Source organism: Aedes albopictus, chromosome 3 (assembly GCF_035046485.1).
Source record: "Aedes albopictus strain Foshan chromosome 3, AalbF5, whole genome shotgun sequence".
In the NCBI taxonomy this organism is placed as follows: domain Eukaryota; kingdom Metazoa; phylum Arthropoda; class Insecta; order Diptera; family Culicidae; genus Aedes; species Aedes albopictus.
Genome location: NC_085138.1, coordinates 103,343,369 through 103,365,988, shown reverse-complemented (window position 1 = coordinate 103,365,988; position 22,620 = coordinate 103,343,369). Strand labels below are relative to the sequence as shown.

General features: G+C 42.7%; 1 protein-coding gene across 3 annotated transcripts in view; it reads left to right on the top strand.

Annotated features, from left to right (window-relative positions):
• Positions 1–22,620, top strand: part of LOC109409049 (uncharacterized) — a 699,030-nt gene that overhangs the window by 643,187 nt on the left and 33,223 nt on the right. For 2 of the 3 annotated variants that reach the window (XM_062858935.1, XM_062858934.1), the window contains exons 10-13: positions 20,876–21,029; positions 21,114–21,514; positions 21,575–21,919; positions 21,981–22,218. In XM_062858935.1, the coding sequence (XP_062714919.1) occupies positions 20,876–21,029; positions 21,114–21,514; positions 21,575–21,919; positions 21,981–22,218 (1,138 nt within the window). Of the gene's footprint in view, positions 1–8,924; positions 9,009–20,875; positions 21,030–21,113; positions 21,515–21,574; positions 21,920–21,980; positions 22,219–22,620 lie in introns of all 3 variants that reach the window. The other variant, XM_062858932.1, reaches the window with a different exon arrangement.

The window sequence follows — 22,620 nt, the reverse complement described above, 5'->3', positions numbered from 1 at the left end:
TCATTGAAAAAGGGTTGAAGGACTATCTGTTTCATGAATTTTTGACAACTATTTTTCAACGACTATTGAAAAAATTGACTGATTTTGATTTGTGCCCTTACTGCGGAAAATTGGTGAAAATGCCCAAATCTCGCGTTTCTCATCGAATTTTGGAACGGGTCTTTGTGAGATGAAATTTTACATAGTTTTTCATCATTTGCCATTAAAATCTCAAAAATGACATATTTTGAGTTGTGCCCCTATTGCAGGAAACCGACGTTATGTGATAAATTCGTTATGCATTTATTTACGAAGGTCGGACAACAATGACACGAAAAATCAGCTGATTTAAGACTTCAAATTAAAGGGCCCATTTCAATATATAAAAGTCGGAACCTCATTCCAGCCTTTGTCCTACGTCAACAATGCGGTTATGTCTCAGACATTACCCACCCCTAGTTTTTTCCATAGTGAAAAATAATTTATGGGTTACTATGATGGTCCCTCCAAAATGCTTTCCAAAGGATTCCTATTCCACTACTCGATATTTCCATGAGTCGGTGGTCCCTTCAATATCGACTCATGGAGGTTTTACTGTACTTAGATGATTATTATTGGCCATTGCCAAATTAGTAGGTAGGCTTAGGATTAACCAATATTATAATATTTAGTAAGGAATGACAGTATATAGTACAAAAGTCATGTATTTTCGACCAAAATGTCTAAAGATTACAGATATTTGAAATTCTTATTGAAATTTGGCAACGCTGGTTAACAGTTTTCATTTTTCAGCAAACCTGCCATTTTCCAAAGTTGTAGAAATTTCAAGCAGATTTATGATGCGCGCATAAGTTTAGGCTTGTGTTACCGTATCTTGAATTTAGAATAGATTCTACATCAAGCGGTTAAAATATTCCCAGTTGTTGCCATGGCCATCCGCTACCGCACTGGGAAAATGCGAATGAGCCACCGCCGCGGCTGCTTCTAGATGGTTGCTGACGGTGCTCTCTAAGTAGGTTTCAAAATGATTGCAGGAATTCGAATCAACTCTTACGTGGAATTTAGAATTATAGCCCTAATAAGGGCTATTTAATTTTGATTTCACAAAACCAAACCGCGTTGCTGCCGTGTCGTCGGCGCCCATCCGCTTCCGTACTGGGGAAATGATAAATTATTCCCCCACCGCCGCTGCTGCACGGTTGTCGTCGGTGCGTCCGTCTGCTCGCCGCGGTCGACAGCGTGAGAATGTGCTGTGACGAGAATGCTGAGCGAAAATGCAAACCGAGCTGTGCTCCTCCGTCTCTGATCCGGTAAACGAGCTGCCGCACGCGAAGAGGCACCGACCACCGCGCTCGGCTTGTCAAAGAACACTAAATGAAAACGCAAACGGAGCAAACTGCACAGCTCTCTGCCGATGCGTTCCCCTCGAGGTGTTGATGAAGAATGAAGGAAGAGGGGAAGAAGAAATAGCTTTTATACTGCCAGGCGCTCGACGGAAAAGTCCAAAACTGCGCTCGAACGTGATTGACTGGATAAAACATGGGTTCACTTTTCCCAAATTTTCAATAGTTTGTTGTTGAAAATCAATAGTAACCTTAGATAGATTCGATGCGTAGATAAATTTGTGATCAATTCATGCAAAAATTTTGAAAATCCATCAAGAAATGGCCGAGTTATTAGCGGTCAAAATCTAACCACTTTTCGTTACATGCTCAAATTTTCGGTTTTCTGAAGTTACACCCCTATAGTTGCCGAAGGACGTTATTCAACGTCAAAATCGTTTGAAGCGTCCGAAGCATGCGGGGCGGGTCATGCAATCGAAATAAACTGGAAAGCCAGCCGAATGGGAGGAGCTTCATCTGCTAATCTAGGGGCATAAAAGCTGTTCCCTCTGATTTCTTTCGTCATTTTCATTGGATCAGTCAGGGAGGGTGGAGGTGGATATCACGTCCACTGCAGCAGCACGTCAACTGCGACGATTGATAGCACCAGGAATCTCATCCACTGATCACGGCTGCGGTGGGCCCGGCAATGGAAGTTACCTCCGCAGCTGGGTAGCTGCGCACCAGCCCAGCGACGGCTCTCGGCTATCTATCTGATAGAACCAGGAATCTCATTCACGGCAGCAGGTGGCGGCAGTTTTCGATGGCTTCCCGCATTCAGTGCGGATAATTTTCCTTTGTCTTTCTAAAATCAACCGTTATTTGAACGGACCTTTTCAGGACCAGAGAAAATTATTCCTTAAGAGTTATGAATCGGATAATTTTCGGATATATTCCATCGATCGGTAAAAGTGTAGTGCATTCGAAAAGTGAATGGTTGAATGCTTGGTGGCTCAGCAACAGCAAAATCGATCACTAATCTTTCTACACGAAATTTAGCAACGCATTATCTTATTCAGACAAATGTGCCTGGAACATTGTTTCATTCTAATATTTATCGAATTAAAATTATCTTAACTATTCAATACTTCAATTAGTTTATCCGTTCGATTAAAAATTGTCTCAAAGAACGGTTGATTAGTCGTTTGAAGCGTCTGACACAATATGGGCGGGTCATACAAATGGAATAAACTGGAAAGCCCGCCGAATGGGAGGAGCTTCATCTGCTAATCTAGGGGCATAACAGCTGTTTCCTCTGTTATCTTTCGTCATTTTCCTTGGATCAGTCAAGGAGAAGGGAGATGTCACCTCCCAGCTAGGCAGCAGCACACAAACTCAGCGATGACTCTCGGTTATCGTGGTGGCAGCACCAGGAATCTCATCCACGACAGCAAACGGCCGCATTCAGTATGGGTAAAATCGCATTGCGTGATGAATTCATGCGATTGTCTTGCCAAAATCTTCCGTTTTATAAACGGTCTTTTCCAGGATCAGCGAAAATGATTCCTCATGAGTTATGATTCGGATAATTAAAAGCGACAGATTGAAAGCTTGGTAGTTCAGCAATAGTGAAGTCGGCCACTAATATGTTCTTCCCGGATGAAAACAACGTATAGTCCATTTTACGAGCCGATTTTATTAATGAATTTTAACAGAAGGTAGCGTCAAATAACCCGTGAAAACCAATATCATCATCAACATTGTTGTCACTTCGTTAAATGGCTCATTGTCGAAAAAGTTTCACGTTAAACTTTAGTTGAAAAGATCTATCTAACGCCGTTCAATTATCTAATAATTTTATCCGCTCGATGAAAATTCTCTCGTAGAACAGTAATTTGACCATTTCTCTTCAAAACTAAATAACTCTTGAACTAGTCAACATCTTTCCAAGTAACCGAACCAGCTGAATAACAGCTTCTTGAGTTAAAGTTAGCTTATGAGTGATTTGTTTTACTCTTATACAGCAAAAATGTTTGTTGGGTTATGAATGCCTTTGTTCAGCGAAAGCGATCACACAACAACTTTACTCAACACATCAGTTCACCATTTGTATTATCATAACAACAAACATTGTATTATGGAAATATAAAAGTCGGAATCTTGTTCCAGTCTTTGTCCTACGTCAACATTGCGGTTATGTCTCAGACATTACCCACTCCTAGTTCTTTCGTCGCGAATTTGCGTTTTTTTTTTCGTCACGTCTCGATTATCGACGATACCAGGGTATCAGGCGGTGAAATATCAAACAAACTCGAAGTAGTGCTTAACCGTGCGTCTCCACTACCATAGAACTAGTGGACCGTCAAGAGACCACAACGTAAAAGTGACTAACCTGTGAATGAAATACTGTGAAAGTTTTCGAGATGATGTGACTAAATAGAGCTGGTATCCTTATCCAATTTTTCCCCCTCCGCACTTGGGGTAGGCAACAGGTGCCCATTGCCACTTGAAGCGGCATTCAAAAGTGTGTATGGAGTCGATCTAATCTGGATTTGTTCTGATGTCCGATGGCCTTCTTTAGTGGAGGTGACCAGGGTGGGTCAAATGGCAGGAGCTTTCCTGCTTACTTTGATCCTAGATGGTACCGAAATTGAAGTTAAGCTCCACCCAGCACTGAACACCAGTCGCTGTATAATTTTCAGTTATGACTTGATGCGGAAATGTTAGGATGTCATTGTCATTATCTAGGAACTACAGTCGCAAGGGATTATTGCGACATGAAGAATTATCACGAGCAACAAGGAACTGCTATCATCCTCACGTTCAGCCGGCCAATCTGTCATGAAACTGACAAAGTTGGGGTTTTGAAGCTATAACGTTGAATAGCAGCTCAGTATGATAATCTAACACAGTGCTTCCCAAACTTTTAGGAGGAATCGCCCTCTTGAAGCTTGAGAAAAACGTTTCCTCCATACAGGCAATATTGATACAGTCACTGAAGAATAAACTCGAAGCACTCACGAACCGTCCTCGGCCAACCATGAAAATCAAAGCTATGCAACAAATCGACCACCCTTCTCCGGAGCGGAGTTCTTTGCATCACCCATTCAGCAAACATGTCCATACTTTACAGACAGTATAAATGAAACATTCTCAATCCAGTGGACCTCCGCAGTGTCTGAGCCAACTACATACAATGAATTCTGCAAAATAGTGGATGAGCGGTTGTCCATCACCATATGTCTCCAATGATGACAAGTCAAACATCGAACCTGCTAAAGAATCGATATCACTGGACCATCTTCAGCCATCCCGAGAGTTTAGGAAATGGTTTCACTGGTCTCGGTGTGCGCAGAGACGTACCGTAATCCGGGGTCAAATTGATCACTTTAAAACAACTTTTGCGGATAACTTCGGTGCCAATTCAAATATTACCAAAAGACTTTTGTAAAACCAGTACCCAGTGGATCTCCATGGATCCATGCGACAGAATTTTGTTCAAAAAATTTAAACTTCAAGTTAAATAACTCCAAAAATCCAAAAATTGGAAATGCCACTTTGAGGCGAAATTGATCAGTATACAATTAGGCATCGGTTGAAAGGAAAGTAACCTTCTCCGCTTAATTGTGCTCTTCTAAAAACGAATAACGCGTTTAAAATCTTACAACTAGTGAATTTATTACTTTAAATGTAAATTAAATTTTAAAATTTTCCCTTAAACGCCTGAAGGTTGGCAATTTCATTTGATAAAAGTGATTTCTATAACAATAAATGATTGTTTCATCATAAAATGAACTTTTTAATGTTCTGATCAGATACATAGCTACCCAACCAAGGCTCCACAAAAATGTTAAAACAGAGAATTCACGGGAAGTCTTATTTGCAATCGACTGTTTAGTAGCAATGATTTCAGCAAAATGAGAAATACATTGCAAATTCTTAAAAAAAAATAGGCAAAACTAACTTTTTTCTCAAAAAATAAAAATCTACACTCATCTCTATCTACGAACCAGATGACGTAAAAAGTTTAAGATCATTACGACGCTTAAGAGTTCCTAGTATGGAATTACAATGTAGTACCCGAATGATCAATTTTACCCCGGTTTACGGTACCGTTTCAATTAACTCAACAAAATTATTCACACCTGTGCTGTCCCAATCAGTAAACCGTGGAACATTACCGTGTTATCCATTTATGTACCCCATACGCTAAACAATCAGTAACTTATCGGTAAGTTGAACGATCTTCTACTGTTCTATCTGTGGGGATTTCAACGCATCGCATGAGGTGTAGGGAAGCAGCAGGTCTAGCCATCACGGTCAGTTACTCATCTGCCCAAATTCTGCAAAGTGACGTAAGCGACATTGATAGTTTTGGCCCATTTTTTGGTTATTATGCATAAAACTCTTGCTCATCCTCTAAGTTTCTTTCTATAGATGATAGATTACGACTAGATCTTGCATTCTAATACAACAGTCATACCACAGTGTTATCTTTACACTAGATATTACATATAATATACCAACAAATATCGACATTTTGAATGGCGCTTACGTCACTTTGCAGAATTACGGCAGTGGTCGGTGGACCATAATCTATTGATTTTGAAGGACGGATCTCCAACGCACTATCAAAATACATTGGGCTCTTTCACTGCAATCGACGTCTCCTTCGCCTTTATATCACTAGTTTCGATTTTTTTGGCACTGCAAGGACGACCTTCATGGCAGCGATCACTATCCTATTCGCATAAGGTCCAGTAAAAAGCTCCCAATCATTCGAACAAGAACAAGATGGTTTTTCAAGGACGCTGATTGGGCCAAGCATGAAGTCGTTGTTGCTCAAAAAATTTCAGCCGATATAGAGGCCAGGCGGTCTCCAGTTAGCCTAGTGGTTGAAGCTATATATCCGGAGACGGCAGGTTCGATTCCCGGTACGGTCGGGAAAATTTACTCAACTCTCTGCGCATAGTGTATCGTTGTACTTGCTACACAATGTACAAATTCATGCAATGGCAGGCAAAGAACGCCCTTCAATTAATAACTGTGGAAGTGCTCAAAGAATACTTAGCTGAAGAGAGACAGGCCAAGTTCTAATGCGAACGTCGAGCCATAAAGAAGAAGAAGAAGAAGATAATGATGAAGAGGTTAATATTGAAAACATCACCAATGGCATTCTTGAAGCAGCTTTAGAATTGATTCTAAGCTCAAAAGGTAATTTCCGGGAAGAAGAACCAGTTATGATGGAATAAATTAGTCGAAGAGAAGATCAACATACGACGAAAAGCTCTACGAAAGCTTAGGCAAATGAAAGACGACCCTGCCAAGGCAGCCGCCAAACAAGAGTTCAACATCGCTTAAATAGAAGCAAGGAAGATTGTAGATGAAGCTAAATCCTAGAATTAATTCCAAAGGATCTTCAACAGCAGCTCATCCACGTCAGAGCTGTGGCAAAATTGTACTAACACAACACAGTAAAACCGCTCAGCACTAAAATGTGTAAGCCCTACTCATAAGTGCATAATTTCCAGACCACACAAAAATGTGTTACAGTTACACATTCTCAAAAAAGAGCTCGTACACTCGTCTAGATGCGAAATGTCGATTTTTTTTTTTGTTTTCCAAGGTCACTAGTAAACCTAGCTAGATTGCTGTACAAAAATTTTTGGGAATTTAACGATTTTGCGGACACAAGAGCTGATTTTGTGAATGTGCAAGGGTTACACATTTTTGGTGTAGTCTGGAAATTATGCACTTTTGTGCTGAGTGGCGCTAGCGTGAATGGAAAGACGCAATCTTGGACGCAACTGAAAGACGCCGGACTAATTAATAAAGATGAACACACTCTGAAGAATACCAAACTCAGGTATGGAAAACCGAATTCCTACAACCTATATGAGGTATTAAGAAGCCCTGCATAAGAGGTAAAATACCTAAAATAATTGCTGTGTATTTTGCATAACACGTGAATAATGACATCAGTAGGCGAATTCCGGCGCACAATTTCTTCGAAGAAAAGAGAATTTTCTTGCTGGTGAGCAATGAAAGAAAATTTCGTTTCTTCGAAGACATTGTGCGGTGGAATTAACCCACAGGTATCTATGGCAATACCCAAATAATAATCGGTGATTTTACCATACAAATATGACATAATTCCATACAATTATTACATAATTGAATTATACTTGAAGCAGTCCTCAACACGAAACCAATAAATTGTTAAGCTATTTTATCAATACCTAAATAAGTTATTTCCGATACCTGGGTAACCGACCAATACCTTGTCTTGATGTGATACTTGAGCATACCAACAGTTATGTGTCAGTTATTCGTCCCTGCTCAAGTTCAGGAACTTTTCAGGGCCCTGGAGCACTCAAAACGGACCAGATGAGATTGGATATCCAAGGCTTCAGAGACTACCTTTTATTTGCAAAACAAGCATTCCCGACAGCTGAAAAAAAAATCCTATCCCTCAAAATGGTGGACCCAAGAATGACATGAATTTCCTTTACGAACTACATTGCAAAAACCATAGAGCGAATAGTGCACCATCGGCTTGTTACCCGTCTGGAATCAGCCTTGCATCAGCGACAATTTGCTTTCAGAAAAAAAATGAGCAACTAACTGGGGTCTGGGACCATTTGGGCTGGAGCACCTATTTTGGACACATGCTGCTATAATTCAGTCAATTTTGAACCGATTGACTTGATTTTTGAGACACGATCAGATACGTACAGTATCTAGCCATGTACAAACATTCAAGTCAATCGGTTTGAAATTGGCTGAGTTATGGCATCAAGTGCCCAAAATAGGTGCTCCTGCCCAAATGGTCCCAGACCTTATCTTGCAGAATTTGACGATGTCATAACAGCAGCAGCCAAAAGAGGATAACATTGCGAAATTATTACCTTGGATATAAAGAATGCATATGATAGAGTGTGGCACCGTAACCTCGTAGAAACAGTGATAGTAAACCAGCTGGGAAGTCGGATGAACAATTTCATTTCCAATTTCCTGCAGCATCGTACAGAAAGAGTCTGCTTTGGGAAACACTCATCCGAAATGGTACACCGGAAAAACGGTATGCCCCAAGGCTCAGTCCTGTCGGTAACACTTTTTCTTAGAACGGCTTATTTAAAGTTGTCCCAAAAAACGTACGATTGTTTTTATACCCAGATGATATTGTCATAATTGCAACTGAAAAAAGAGTTAGTTTCTTCCAAAACGCTGTCGCAATAATCGAAACATGGGCTGCTAGCATAGGTGAAAAGACTTTTTTTCGTAAAAATTTACGTGCAAACTATAGGTAAATAATTGAATTACAAGCCATAATGAGAATTCAAATTCTACTCAATGAACTAAAAGTTCATGGTATGATCTCGGTAAACTGAATCCACATTTCCACACTCAGATTTCCCATACTTCAAAGTTAATATTATGATAACCTCCAACGAAATCATCACCGCTCGGAGTGGAAAATCAACAGCCCTCCAAACAAACACAGTTCATCCGGAAAGGGTAAATTTCCCTAATCCCGTGTCTGTCTCTCTTATTCCCAACCATCTCGACACAAACACTCGTCCTCTCGGGGCGCACACACGGGGGCGGACGTGTGCAAACCAGACCGTCTCAGTCGGCGGACGGCCCTAGATCTCTTCCTCGCCGTGGACTCAAATCCCGACTGCTGCAGTTCAACTCAAGCCGCGGGTATGCTAAAACTGCTGTTGGTGTGTATGTGTAATGAATGTGAGCGCGCGTAGGTCAGAGCGAGATCCGTTTGGCTTTCCTTCGCACCCTCCACCCAGCAGAAGGTCAGGAAGCCACGGACAATGACTGGATGATTAACCCATATCACTTGAACCGGATCGCCCGGAAGTCAAAGTTTTTCGAATATAATATGCTTTCCCTCGATAGACTAGTTCTCCCCGACTGGAGCGTGCGAACTCCAAGCTCCGAATCCCTCCCAAAGCTGCAGAGCAGAGGCAGCGATGTTTGCTGGGAAGGAAATTGGATTACGGGCGGCGTTGATTCAAGGCTGTTAAAGTCAAGCGTAATTTTTTGAATCCTCCGGATTTGCCTTCACAGCGGCGTGCGACACACAGTCACAATCCTCTTTTCGCCTAACCAACAGCCAGTCAGCGTCAGGTTCACCGGAAAGGGGATTGTGAACGTGCTGAAAAGAAATTCTGGAGGCTGTCCGTCGAAGTGAGGAAACGCCCGCGAAATACGTAGATTGTAGAAGGCTTGGAGGATGACGGGGTGGGTTCTTCTACAATCAGTGGTTGTTATCGTCGTTTTTTGGAAGTGGAGAAGCTCGGCTGCTGAATTGGAGACGTGAATGAAGAGGGAGGAACGTAAAGTTGTTCGCGAAATCCTTTATGTTGTTGATTGCATGGTAATTTCATCCTTATGCTCGCGAAGAAAAAAGTAGTTTACTGCATAAAAAGGGACAGCAAAACGCTAGTCAAATAGGAACGTCGAATAAACGCTGTCTTGATTGATGGTTAAATAACGAACGGAGATGCTTGTTTGCTAGTTTGTTTCGTCGCAAAAGTACAACCAGACTGGTTCAGAAACTCATGCAGAAGCTCTCAAATTTTATTACAGATATGGTTCAGAAGTTCTTCCGAGAGTTTCTCTGATAGTTCTTCCAGTATATCTACCTGTAAAGTTTCTATGAGACTTTCCCTGAAGCTCCGCCGAGAAATTGCACAGGAAAACCTTCCAGACTTTTCAGATAACTCTTTTAGATAATCTCTTGGATATCTGGCCAAACTTTCCTTTGAAAATTAGATTCATTAGGTTTTTTCTGGACAAAATATCTAAGAATTTTTAAAAAAATCTTCTGGAAATAATTCTTAAATGCTCCTCGTGAATTCTTCCAGATGTGTTTCAAATAATTTGGAAATTCCTTCGAGAGTTCTCCTTGAAATTCATTTGAAAGTTCTTCCAGGAGTTCTTCAAAACGTAGTTCTGGAAAATCCTTAAGATTTTTTCAGAATCCTCCAGATCCTCCAAAAGTTGGATTTCTTTGGGAATATCTCCCGGGAGCTCCTCCAATGAATCTTCCAGACAGTTTTTTTTTTTAATTCATCCTAAAGTGCATGTTTTCAAAAGTTTCTTCAAAAATTCTACAAGTTCCTCCAAAAAAGGACCTTCAAATTATTTTTTTGCGATTTTTTTTCCAAAATAGCTACAGCGTATTTTTCTAACAGTACTCTCAAAAAAATTCTCAAATAGCCACGTGCCTCTGGAGCCGACCTACTGATACCTGAACTATTTCAAAGACATTCCAGGAAATGCTTCATCAAGTTCCTCTGGAAACTTTTGCAGCTGTTCAACCGAAAAATATTTTAGAACTACCTTTACGATTTTTACTAGAAGTTCCAGAAGTAAATCATTTCCAAAAGTGGTACTGATATATCATCCAACAATTCTTGTAGTTCAAAGAGTTGTTACAGGAATTCTTGCAGGAATTACTCTGGAATATTTTCTAGAAGTTTTCATGGAAAACTAGTTCAAACATTACTCCTGAATTGTTTGCCGATGTTCCTCCGATAAGTCTTTCAGAACTTCCTCATGTTTTTTAAGGAGTTCCTCTTCGCACTTTCTCAGGACATCTTCAGAATTGGACGTAAACATTTGAAGTATTTTTAGGCAAAGTACGTTTAATTGGCAAATTGAGAGATAAATTTGTGAAAAAATTACCACTTGTTTTGGTGGGATTCGAACCCACGACTCCGTTATCGCTAGTCCGGCGCTTTAACCAACTTTGCTCAAGCAAATCTTCCCGAGGAGGAATTCCCGAGGAATTTCTGGAGAAATTCCCGAGGAATTCCTGGAGGAATTCCCGAGGAATTCCTGGAGGAATTCCCGAGGAAATCTGGAGGAATTCCCGAGGAATTCCTGGCGGAATTCCCGAGGAATTCCTGGAGGAAATCCCGAGGAATTCCTGGAGGAATTTCCGAGGAATTCCTGGAGGAATTCCCAAGGAATGCTTGGAGGAATTCCCAAGCAATTCCTGGAGGAATTCCCGGAATTTCCTGGATTCCTGGATCCTCTAGGATTTTCTCGGGAAATCCTGTAGGATTTCTTCGGAAATTCATCCGGAATTTTCTCGGGAAATCCCCTAGAATTCTTCCAGGAGTTCCTCGGAAATTTCTCCAGGAATTCCTCGGGAATTCCTCCAGATATTCCTCAGGAATTCCTCCAGGAATTCCTTGGGAAGTTTTCCAGAAGTTCCTCGGGAAATCCTTCAGGAATTCTTCGGGAATTCTTCCAGGAATTCCTCGGGAATTCCTCGGGAATTCCTCCAGGAATACCTCGGGAATTCCTCCAGGAATTCCTCGGGAATTCCTCCAGGAATTCCTCGGGAATTCCTCCAGGAATTCCTCGGGAATTCCTCCAGGAATTCCTCGGGAATTCCTCCAGGAATTCCTCGGGAATTCCTCCAGGAATTCCTTGGGAATTCCTCCAGGAATTCCTCGGGAATTCCTCCAGGAATTCCTCGGGAATTCCTCCAGGAATTCCTCGGAAATTCCTCCAGGAATTCCTCGGGAATTCCTCCAGGAATTCCTCGGGAATTCCTCCAGGAATTCCTCGGGAATTCCTCCAGGAATTCCTCGGGAATTCCTCCAGGAATTCCTCGGGAATTCCTCCAGGAATTCCTCGGGAATTCCTCCAGGAATTCCTCGGGAATTCCTCCAGGAATTCCTCGGGAATTCCTCCAGGAATTCCTCGGGAATTCCTCCAGGAATTCCTCGGGAATTCCTCCAGGAATTCCTCGGGAATTCCTCCAGGAATTCCTCGGGAATTCCTCCAGGAATTCCTCGGGAATTCCTCCAGGAATTCCTCGGGAATTCCTCCAGGAATTCCTCCAGGAATTCCTCCAGGAATTTCTCGGGAATTCCTTCAGGAATTTCTCGGGAATTCCTCCAGGAATTCCTCGGGAATTCCTCCAGGAATTCCTCGGGAATTCCTCCAGGAATTCCTCGGGAATTCCGCCAGGCATTCCTCGGAAATTCCTCCAGGCATTCCTCGGGAATTCCTCCTGGAAATTTCCCGAGGAAATCCTAGAGGATTTCCCGAGGAAATCCTAGAGGATTTTCCTAGGAAATCCCAGAGGATTTTCCGAGGCAATCCCAGAGGATTTGCCGAAGAAATCCTAGAGGATTTTCCGAAGAAATCCTAGAGGATTTTCGGAGGAAATCCTAGAGGATTTCCGAGGAAATCCTGGAGGATTTTCCGAGGAAATCCTAGAGGATTTTCCGAGGAAATCCTAGAGGATTTTCCGAGGAAATCCTAGAGGATTTTCCGAGGAAATCCTAGAGGATTTTCTGAGGAAATCCTAGAGGATTTCCCGAGGAAATCCTAGAGGATTTTCCGAGGAAATCCTAGAAGATTTTCCGAGGAAATCCTAGAGGATTTTACGATGAAATCCTAGAGGATTTTACGATGAAATCCTAGTTGATTTTCCGACGAAATCCTAGAGGATTTTCCGAGGAAATCCTAGAGGATTTTCCGAGGAAATCCTAGAGGATTTTCTGAGATAATCCTAGAGGATTTTCCGAGGAAATCCTAGTTGATTTTCTGAGGAAATCCTAAAGGATTTCCCGAGGAAGTTCTAGAGGATTACCCGAGGAAATCCTAGTGGGTTTCCCGAGGAAATCCTAGTGGGTTTCCCGAAAAAATCCTAGTGGAGTTCCCGAGAATCTTTTGGAGGAGTTATTGTGGATCTCAGAGAGGAACTTCCGAAGAACTCCTGGGGAAATTCCCAAGAAACTCACGGGTCATAGAGGAATGTCCTGGGACTTTCCGGGTGGATTCTCTGGGAAATTTTGGAAAAATTCACTAGGAATTCTGGAGAAATTCGTAAGGAAGTCTCGTGGAGGAATTTTCGGGGAGCTTCTCTAGGAAGAAACTGGAATAATTCCCGTAGATCTTCTGGAACTCCTTGAGGAATTCCCATGGAACTCCTAAAGATATTCCCGAGGAACCTTTGTATGTGTTCCTTTGGAAGTCCTGGTGGAATTTTCGAGCAACTTCAGTGGATATTTCTGAGGAACTCCCGCAGAAATTCTCAGGAAACTCATGGCAAACTGTTAAGAAACTATTGGTGAAATTCCGTAGCTGGCTTCATTGCGTTTACTACATAACAATGTTAGACAGTTGTTATAAGTAGGAAAACCGCTATTATTGAGTTATGTGCCTCAATAGCGTATCTTCTACGAGATTCCTCAAAGGTTATGATAAAACTCCTCCTCGGAGGCATCCACAAGCATTCAATTTTCTAACCGCCGCTTGACGAGAAGATGCGTTATTTGTTGAGCATTTAGTAAATCCAATTGAAAACCATGGGAGGAATACCATGACCCCTCCGTGCGGCTTCCAATATGGCTTCAAAATGCACGTTCTCAAAAGGAATCTTAGATATCTAAGGAAACACCCAAGCAATATTGCTTTTGAATGAATGCTTTCTTGATATTGTAAGCAACTTTGTGTAAAAGAGTCACAGTGGACTTTACAGATTAGTAGGCATGTTAGTTCATATAAAGAGGCATATTGGCCAAATGAACATCACGGATGTGATGATCGATAATGCGTTCTAAGCATTTCAGAAGAAAAAAAGGTCAAACTGCTAGGTCTGAAACTATTTGCTTTTTCATACGACGCACAACCCATTTTCGGATAAACTTTATAAAGTAATATCCCACCCAGATTTGGTAATAATATTATACCCTGTAGCAAAACTTCAAACAACTAGTTTTTTTCAAAACTCGTTTGAAATAGTCAAATCTCTTCTGAGTAAAATAGGTCCGTAGTGCTTTCTTAGCCAATTAAACGCGCTAACGACACTGTAAAGAAAGATCTTCTAAACATCTTTGAAGTACAAAACTAAAAGAACGCAAGGTATTACGATTACCTTCCTTTAAGTTTTGACCAGTCTAGTTGTTTTGGTAAACAAATATCGTTTCATGCCTAAAGGAACTCCGAGAAACAATCTTAGTTCAATAGAAACGTCTAGAAGTTTTCTTTGAAAAATTCATGTTAACTTTTAGAAAACTGTTTTTAAACAGAAGAAATTAATACATTTTGCTTAATTGAAATGTGAACCGTGAACCTGTCTAACAGCCAGTAAATGCCATCCCATACGCGAGCAAACGAGACCGACATGCTCAAATTACCCCGAAGAACGCTCCTACGTACATCAACCCTCGCACGTCTCCAGTCGCGGGCCAAAGTTTCTCTCCTTCGCATTCCGTCGTCGTCGTTTCCAATCGTCGACCGACCACCCCCGCACCACCTTTCAACGCGGGGACGTGGGGCATCCACCCGAAAGCAATAAAAATAAACAGCACCGAATTCACTCATCCAAGCAAATAAATCAAAGTTTTCGAATGTAATGCGATAAACAGACATTAAGGCGCGCGCGTTACGTCTGCCTCCAAGTGAAGCGCGCTATATTGCGCTTGGTATTTCCCTTTTATGAGCTTACACCGCCGCACTGTTCCTCCGCCAGCCATAAGCTGCCTTGCCAGTCGTCGACCACTATATTACTGTAAGCACTGTGTTGGGCTGGGCTGCAGCAACAAGCAACGAGCAGAAAAAGGGATGTAGAAAACACGCAACTAAGGCATAACTTTAGGCGGTGGCGAGCCGTCATCATCAACTTATACGACTTCACAGAGAAAATTTTCTACTCAGGGGCTGAGTTGGTCTTACTCAGAAATCGAAAAATCCTTTGTTTTCTTACTCAGTTTCCGTTAAAAGTGGGACAACCCATTGCCAATGGGTTGTCCCACTTTTAGCCGAAACTGAGTAAGAAAACAAAGGATTTTTCGATTTCTGAGTAAGACCAACTCAGTCATTGAGTAGAAATTTTTCTCGGTGTTGGGGTACAAGACGTGCTTCGGCTTGGCGCGCGCGGTCCACGTTTCGTTTTGGGGCGTCGTTCGACCGGAAGCAGAATAATGGGATATTTATTCTTCGGGTGATCTTCGCCGCCGTCATCGTTTCCTCCGCCCCTTGTTCCTTGTTGACCGTCGTCAATTGGAGGTTGATGATGTGTATCGGGAAAAGTTTGTCGGAAGGTGTTTCTCTTGGAAGTAAATAAATGTTACTTGTAATGACTCGTGCGCCGATAGTAAATATTAGGAAGGATAAACGGAATGGTAGACAAATGGTGAGATGCACGTGAGACTGTTTATTTGTTTTGGGATGGAAGATTTCTTTATTTGCGCGACGGCCTTCTTTCAACAGGACATGATTAACTGCTGTTCGACCTAGTGAACATATCTTCTGATTCGCTCCATGCTTACCTAGATACCTTGTTGGCTACAAAGTAAATTTACCCCACCGCCGAACGTATATTGGAGCACTATCTTCAACGGTCTTGGGAGATGTTCCTCCAGTTTCCCTTCGCCCTGTTAGCACGGTCGTCATACGGTCCAGCATCTGCGTGAACTGCTCGATTGGCCACCGCGGAAGAGCATAACAGGTACAGAAGAAGATCCCGTTTACTTTGGCGACCACGAAGCCCTCATAGGTAATTGACACCATCTCCTGGACGGGCCGTCGTCCATATCAGCGCCATTTTTCTGAAGCCATCCGCGACCCAATTTCTGTTGCCGGTGTGTGCTCGGTATGGGTCCGCTATGATGGCGATATCCATCCCACACTCAGAAACCGCCTGATAAAGTAGTTGCTGAGCTGCGACACAGTGGCTCAGCTTCAGCTTCGTTACCTGCACTGTGATTTGTTCACTGCGGTTTGCTTGAAGGCCGGGCACCTTGGACCACCCGTAGGATGCCTGTTGTTCACGGATTTCCCGGAACAAACACGTGGGTGGACTGGTGCAACCTTGTGCCTTATGGACTTCGGCGCCGCATCACCTGTACATCGCCTGTATGCTCCTGTCAGGGTTTTTGCAGTCCCATGACTTGTGTCCTGGTTCCAGACACCTGAAGCAATCGTGGAAGTTCAGATGACATACGCACCAGCCCACCTTGAATGTTGCTATGTGTTGTCAAGTGAGTTGTCAGTTTGAGGATCTCCAAGAACTTCCTTGCGTATACGTAATCGGAACAACCAATGATTCTTTAAGGTTCTCCAAGAACCCCCTTCAGTATAGGTCATCGAATCTACGAGGGCTACTAGTTGTAACTAAGAGCATTAAGAATGAAGTTTATACTCACACATCCCCAGGCATCTATGTTCTATCAAGTGGTGGTACCTATGATTGAATAGGAATATCCGAGAACTCCCTTGAGTTAAGGCCATCTGATCTACAAGTGTAATCAGTGATCTATTGGAGCATTTTGAATGAAATTTATGCTCATGCGGCCTCATGTAGCTATGTGCTATCGAGTGGAGAGTTCATTGTCAGCTTGAGGATCTGCAAGAACTTCCTTGAGTATAGGTCATCGGATCTACTAACGTATTTGGTTGTCTCTAAGAGATTTACAACTAAGGTTCATACTCACACAACCTCAGGTAACTATGATCTATCAAGTTTTGAGTTCTAAGAATCATTAATGTCGAATTCGTTTTTGAACCTGGGTTGGAGCTGGATCGGCGGAAAATGTGTAAACAAACAAACATCAAACAAATTTTAACACAAGCGAACCTGAGTCGGGTTGATGTTGCAACTGTGATCTGATCCAGTTCCAACCCAGGTTGGAACTGAATCAAAAACGTAAACGACATAAGAGTCTCCAATAACTCCCTTGTGTATAGGTCATCGAATCTACGAGGGCTACTAGTTGTATCTAATTAATGAGGTTTATACTCACACAAAACCCTATAAAACCTGCGAGCCTCTGAAGCCCCCTTAAACCCTGCTAAAAGCTCCTGAAACGCCTTGAAACGCATTGAAAACCCTTGAAACGTTTTGAAACGCTCTGAAACGCCTCTAACATCCCTCTAAAACCTCCGTAAAATTCAACTGAGAGCCTCTGAAGCCCCCTAAAACCCCCCTGAAACGCTTTGAAACTTCCGGAAACACTTTAAAACTCCTTGAAACGCTTTGAAACGCCTCTTAAACCCCTACACACTGAAGTTTTTTTACGCGGTACCGCGTAAAAAACCGCGTTATTTCAAAAAACGTCGTAAATAAAAACCGCGTTATTTCAAAACCCGTCGTAAAAGAACAGTTTTTTTTCAAAAACACGCGCAAAATAGTCAGGATTACATCTAACGTGACTTGACTTTTTTACGACGTTTTTTTAAATAACGCTTTTGTTTTTGAAATAACGCGGTTTTTACGACGTTTTTTGAAATAACGCGGTTTTTTTACGCGGTACCATTACCGTCGTAAAAAAAAAACTTCAGTGTACTTTCTTGAAATTCACCTCTGAAGCTTCCTAAAATCCCTGTGAAGCCTCCTCAAATGCCCTGAAACGCTTTGAAACGCCTCTGAAGCCTCCATGATACCTCCGTGAAATTCATCTGCGAGCCTCTGAAGCCCCCTTAAGGCCCCCTAAACCTCTTGAAACGCCCTGAAACGCATTAAAACGCCCTGAAACGCTTTGAAACGCCTATTAAATCCCTATAAAACCTTCGCGAAATTCACCTGAGAGCCTCTGAAGCCCCCTAATGCCCTTGTGAAACCTGCTGAAACGCCCTGAAACGCTTTGAAACGCTTTGGAACGCCTTCAAAACCCCTTCAAAACCTCTGTGAAATTCACATGTAAGCCTCTAAAGCCTCCTGGAATCTCTGTGAAACCTCCTGAAAAGCCCTGAAACGCCCTGAAACGCCCTGAAATCCCCTGAAACGCATTGAAACGCCTTGAAACGTTTTGAAACACCTCTGAAATCCCTGTAAAACCTCCGTGAAATTTATTTAAGATCTTCTGAAGTCCCCTAGAGCCCCTGTAAGACCTCCTGAAATGCATTGAAACGCCTTGAAACGCTTTGAAACGCCTCTGATACCCTCAGGAATCCCCCGTGAAATTCACCTGCAAAACCTCTTAAGCCTCCTCAAATTCATCGGAAACCTTCTATAATACCCTGGAACGCTTTGAAACGTTTTGAAACGCTTTGAAACGCCTCTGAAATCCCCATGAAATATCCGTGAAATTCAACTGCGAGCCTCTGAAGCCCCCCCCTTAAACCTATTGGAACGCCCTAAAACGCCTTGGAACGCTTTATAACGCCTTTAAACCCCCTATAAAACCTCCGTCAAATTCACCTGCGACCCTCTGAAGGCACTTTTTAACTTCCGGAAACCTCTTGAAAGGCCGTGAAACGCCCTGAAACCCGTTGAAACACCTTGAAACGCTTAGAAACGCCTCTGAAATCACCATGAAACCTCCATGAAACTTACCTGAGAGTTTCTGAAGCTTCACAAAATCTCTCTGAAACTTCCTGAACCGCCTTGAAACACCTCTGAAACACAAATGAAATCCATGTGAAACGCGCCTGAAAGCTTCTAAGCCCCCTAAAATACCTCTGAAACCTCCTGAAACGCCCTGAAACGACTTGAAACTCTTTGAAACGCCTCTGAAACTCCCGTGAAGTTCACCTGAGAGCATATGAAGCCCCCTAGAAGCCCTCTGAAACCTCCTGAAACGCCTGGAAACGCTTCTGGCCTTCCTCAGGGAGGTTATAGGCGTACAGCTGCGTTTAATCGCCCTTTGTTGGGCTGTGGGCTGTCGGAATAAATTTTGTGGTTTGTCTGCAAGTTTTGTTTCTGATTTCGTATGGTAGTGAGTAGACTTTAAGGGGATTTTTTATAATTTTTTGTTTTTTTTTTTTCCTGTTGGAAGCTATAAAGCAATTCCGCTTAAAATTGATTGATTGGTTTAGCTATATTATAGTGAGTTTCAGCCCTTGGCTGGTTCGTCTCTTTCGCTTAAAATCAATTTTGACCGGAAATAGCCAATAATAGAGAGATAATTTATCATGACCTGGTCGTATTCCAAAAATATTTAATTTAATTAATGAATATAACTTATTTCGCCCAATGAATAGAATTCTCAATGGAGTCCCTGAAGAAGGTCTCACATGGATCGAAACGTCGGGAAAATAAAATTACAGTGTTTTACTTTTTCAAAACTGAGAATTCACTACGAAACAGTTATCGCCAATGGCACGGTTGCTACGGGAGCTGTGAGTCACTATTGGTGATCGCAAGCAGGCCCTTGATATTTGATCTGCGACTCATGCAGGGCATTTATCGCATAAAGTACCACTCTTGCCTCCTGCATTCAACAGCACACAATGTTTCAGGATGGTAAGAAGAAGGTTTATACTTTATTTGATAAGTTTTGTGAAACTTTTTCTCGACTATAAAAAATGGAGTTTTAGTTTTAGGCTCTAAAACCTAAGGGTATATCTGGTGTGGGTAGTCTGTAGTACAAAAATGGCGACCAGAATTTCCAGGATGGCGGACTTAAACCCAAAATAGCGACTCAAAATTCAAGATTGTGTGTGTGTTTTTTTTTTAAGTTTAAGGCTCAAATATCAAATGCCAAATAAACGATATGATTTCTGGTGGCTTGAAATAGATTTTTGTTAAACGTATAAAAGTGCGATAGTCATCAACCTGCAACTTGAGTTTTGTTGTAATGGGTTTTCGAAAGCACGAGAAAGGTGTAATCACCACTAGGTGGATTAATTAGGGTTTCTATAGTTGCAACATCATTGCTGGTTTAACGGTAGCGGTTTGTGGTCCAAGCCTTCGACCGTGATGAAATCCGCCTAGTTTACTTCGCCCCTCTTGATCTTCTTTACACCACCCAAAATAGCCGCCCAATATGTGCGTCTGCGACGTTTGAAGAACGACTATTGACTGCGTTATTTCACAGTAAGCGTTGAATGGTGTCCTAGGATTTCCTTGGTACAACATTACTCGTCGATCTGCATCGAAGGTTAACTTGGTCTTTGGACAGATAGCTGAAACATATTTATCTGACGACAATTGACCGAAGAGATGGATGGTCGAAAGGACAAATGGCCGAAAGTGCATTTAGCAGACTCTTCCTTCTTTTGAATATAGCAAGTATTTTCTATGAATTTGGCCAAAATGTATTTCGGGTATCGGGACTTTCGGTTTTCTATTAACTTGGTTGTTTGTTATCTCTTTTTTATTGGCTTAGATGTTAACTTTTCAACACGCTCGTGGTTGTGGCTTGGTGCAATTCTGAAAGAAGAAGTGTACGTAATGTAGGCCTACAGTCAGTTTTTCTTTCTTCACCGCATACTCGTTACCTGTTCTGTGGTTTAGTTGGTTAGAGCGCCGGTCTAACGAATACGGAGTCGTGAGCTCGAATCCCACCAAAACGCGACTTTTTTTCGCAATTTCATTTCTCAATTATCCAGTTAATCAACATTCTGTGTCTTCTAAATTTCCTGTGTTTCCAAGAATAGAAACTTTTTCCTCCTCTAGGCATTCAAATTGATTAGTTAAAACGTTCGAAATTATATCGTATAACCAACAGTGGAACGCATTTATATTCGAAAACTTTGATCTTCGGGCTTGGATGACGGTTCATCGATATGTAACTCATTTGCCACATTACTAACCCTTAGCTGTATTCTTCCACTTCCTTGAACCCAATAATCACCTTTGCCAGGTACGTCTTCACGATAGTCAGCTACCTGATCGGTGTGTTCATCTTTGCCACCATCGTCGGTCAGGTGGGCAACGTGATAACAAACCGAAACGCCAACCGGCTGGAGTTCGAACGACTGCTGGACGGTGCCAAAACGTACATGCGACATCATAAGGTATGCGACTTGCTCAGAAGTTATTCCTTTAGAATTCCCGTTCTTCACGTGATTCATATAACCTCGAGAAATTCTTCCCCACAGGTCCCCGGTGGAATGAAGCGTCGCGTCCTGCGGTGGTACGACTACAGCTGGTCTCGCGGTCGGATACAGGGCGGAGGGGACATCAACACGGCGCTCGGTCTGCTGCCGGACAAGCTGAAAACCGAACTGGCGCTGCACGTGAATCTGAGTGTGCTCAAAAAGGTTACCATATTCCAAGAGTGCCAGCCGGAGTTCCTGCACGATCTGGTGCTCAAGATGAAGGCCTATATTTTTACGCCGGGGGATTCCATCTGCCGGAAGGGCGAGGTTGCCCGCGAAATGTTCATCATCGCCGACGGGATTCTGGAGGTTCTGAGCGAAACGGGCAAGGTGCTAACGACGATGAAGGCGGGCGATTTTTTCGGTGAAATCGGAATACTCAACCTGGATGGGTTGAACAAGTGAGTATTGGATGGGGCTATGGTTGTCGGATGATGAAAGAACTCTTTCTGCATTTTCAGACGAACGGCCGATGTCCGTTCGGTGGGCTACTCGGAGTTGTTCTCGCTATCCCGGGAGGACGTTCTGACGGCGATGAAGGACTACCCGGAAGCACAAGAGATCCTCCAGACGCTGGGACGCAAAAGACTGATGGAGGTGCGCTGCGTGAACAAGAAGCACGCCAGCAAGCATGCCGCCAAGGAACACCACCACGGCAGTGATCATAGCTCAAACGTACACAACACACACAGCAACAATAACAACAATAACCAAGGTGATAGTAGTGATAATAGTGCCTCAAAACGTATCGTAGATAAGCTAAGAAGTGATGTTAAGGGATTGAAGAACGCGCTGCGTAAGTCCAGGTAAGTCCGACCCCAACATCCATCCCGCCTGTTTGAATTGTTCGGGTTCTACCGATTACAGAACGGGAACAACTAGGCGCAGCAACGAGTCGATCGAGATGCAGCCACTGCAGGGTAATACCAGCGGCGGCAGTGGGAGTGGCAGTAAAACGCCCAAAACTGCGCTTCGCCGGATGGCCCGGGTCAAGTCGGATGACATCCACACGGAGGACGAGGGCAAGGATAACGAAAAAGTGCCAAGTCCCATTGGCGCAGGGCTTCCATTGCTGCAGCGACTGCGGCTACTCAAGGAGAAACAAGTCAGTTATCTGAGAATGAACTGCATTGTGCAACTAACGAAAAGATCGCACATCATCCTCATTAATCCACTACCACTACCAACAACACACCACCCATGCACACTAATGTTATTGACACCTTCTGTTTAGGCGAGTGTTAGATTAGATACAATAACCCATTGCTTAAGTGTACACTGGAAAAACTGGTGCTCGATCGATAACTGTGTTTCACGATTCAGCACAAATAAGAATGCATTCTTATGTGGTTTTTGTTGCTGGAGCTGAACTAATTTACTCACTCGTTTCTGATTGGTAATTGATGGCCGATCTTCGTGCTTATTACGAACAAATGTCCGTGGCGGAAATTTGAAACTATGTCGTTTTCGGATTTGCACCTGGATTAGAGCTGATTCACAATGAATG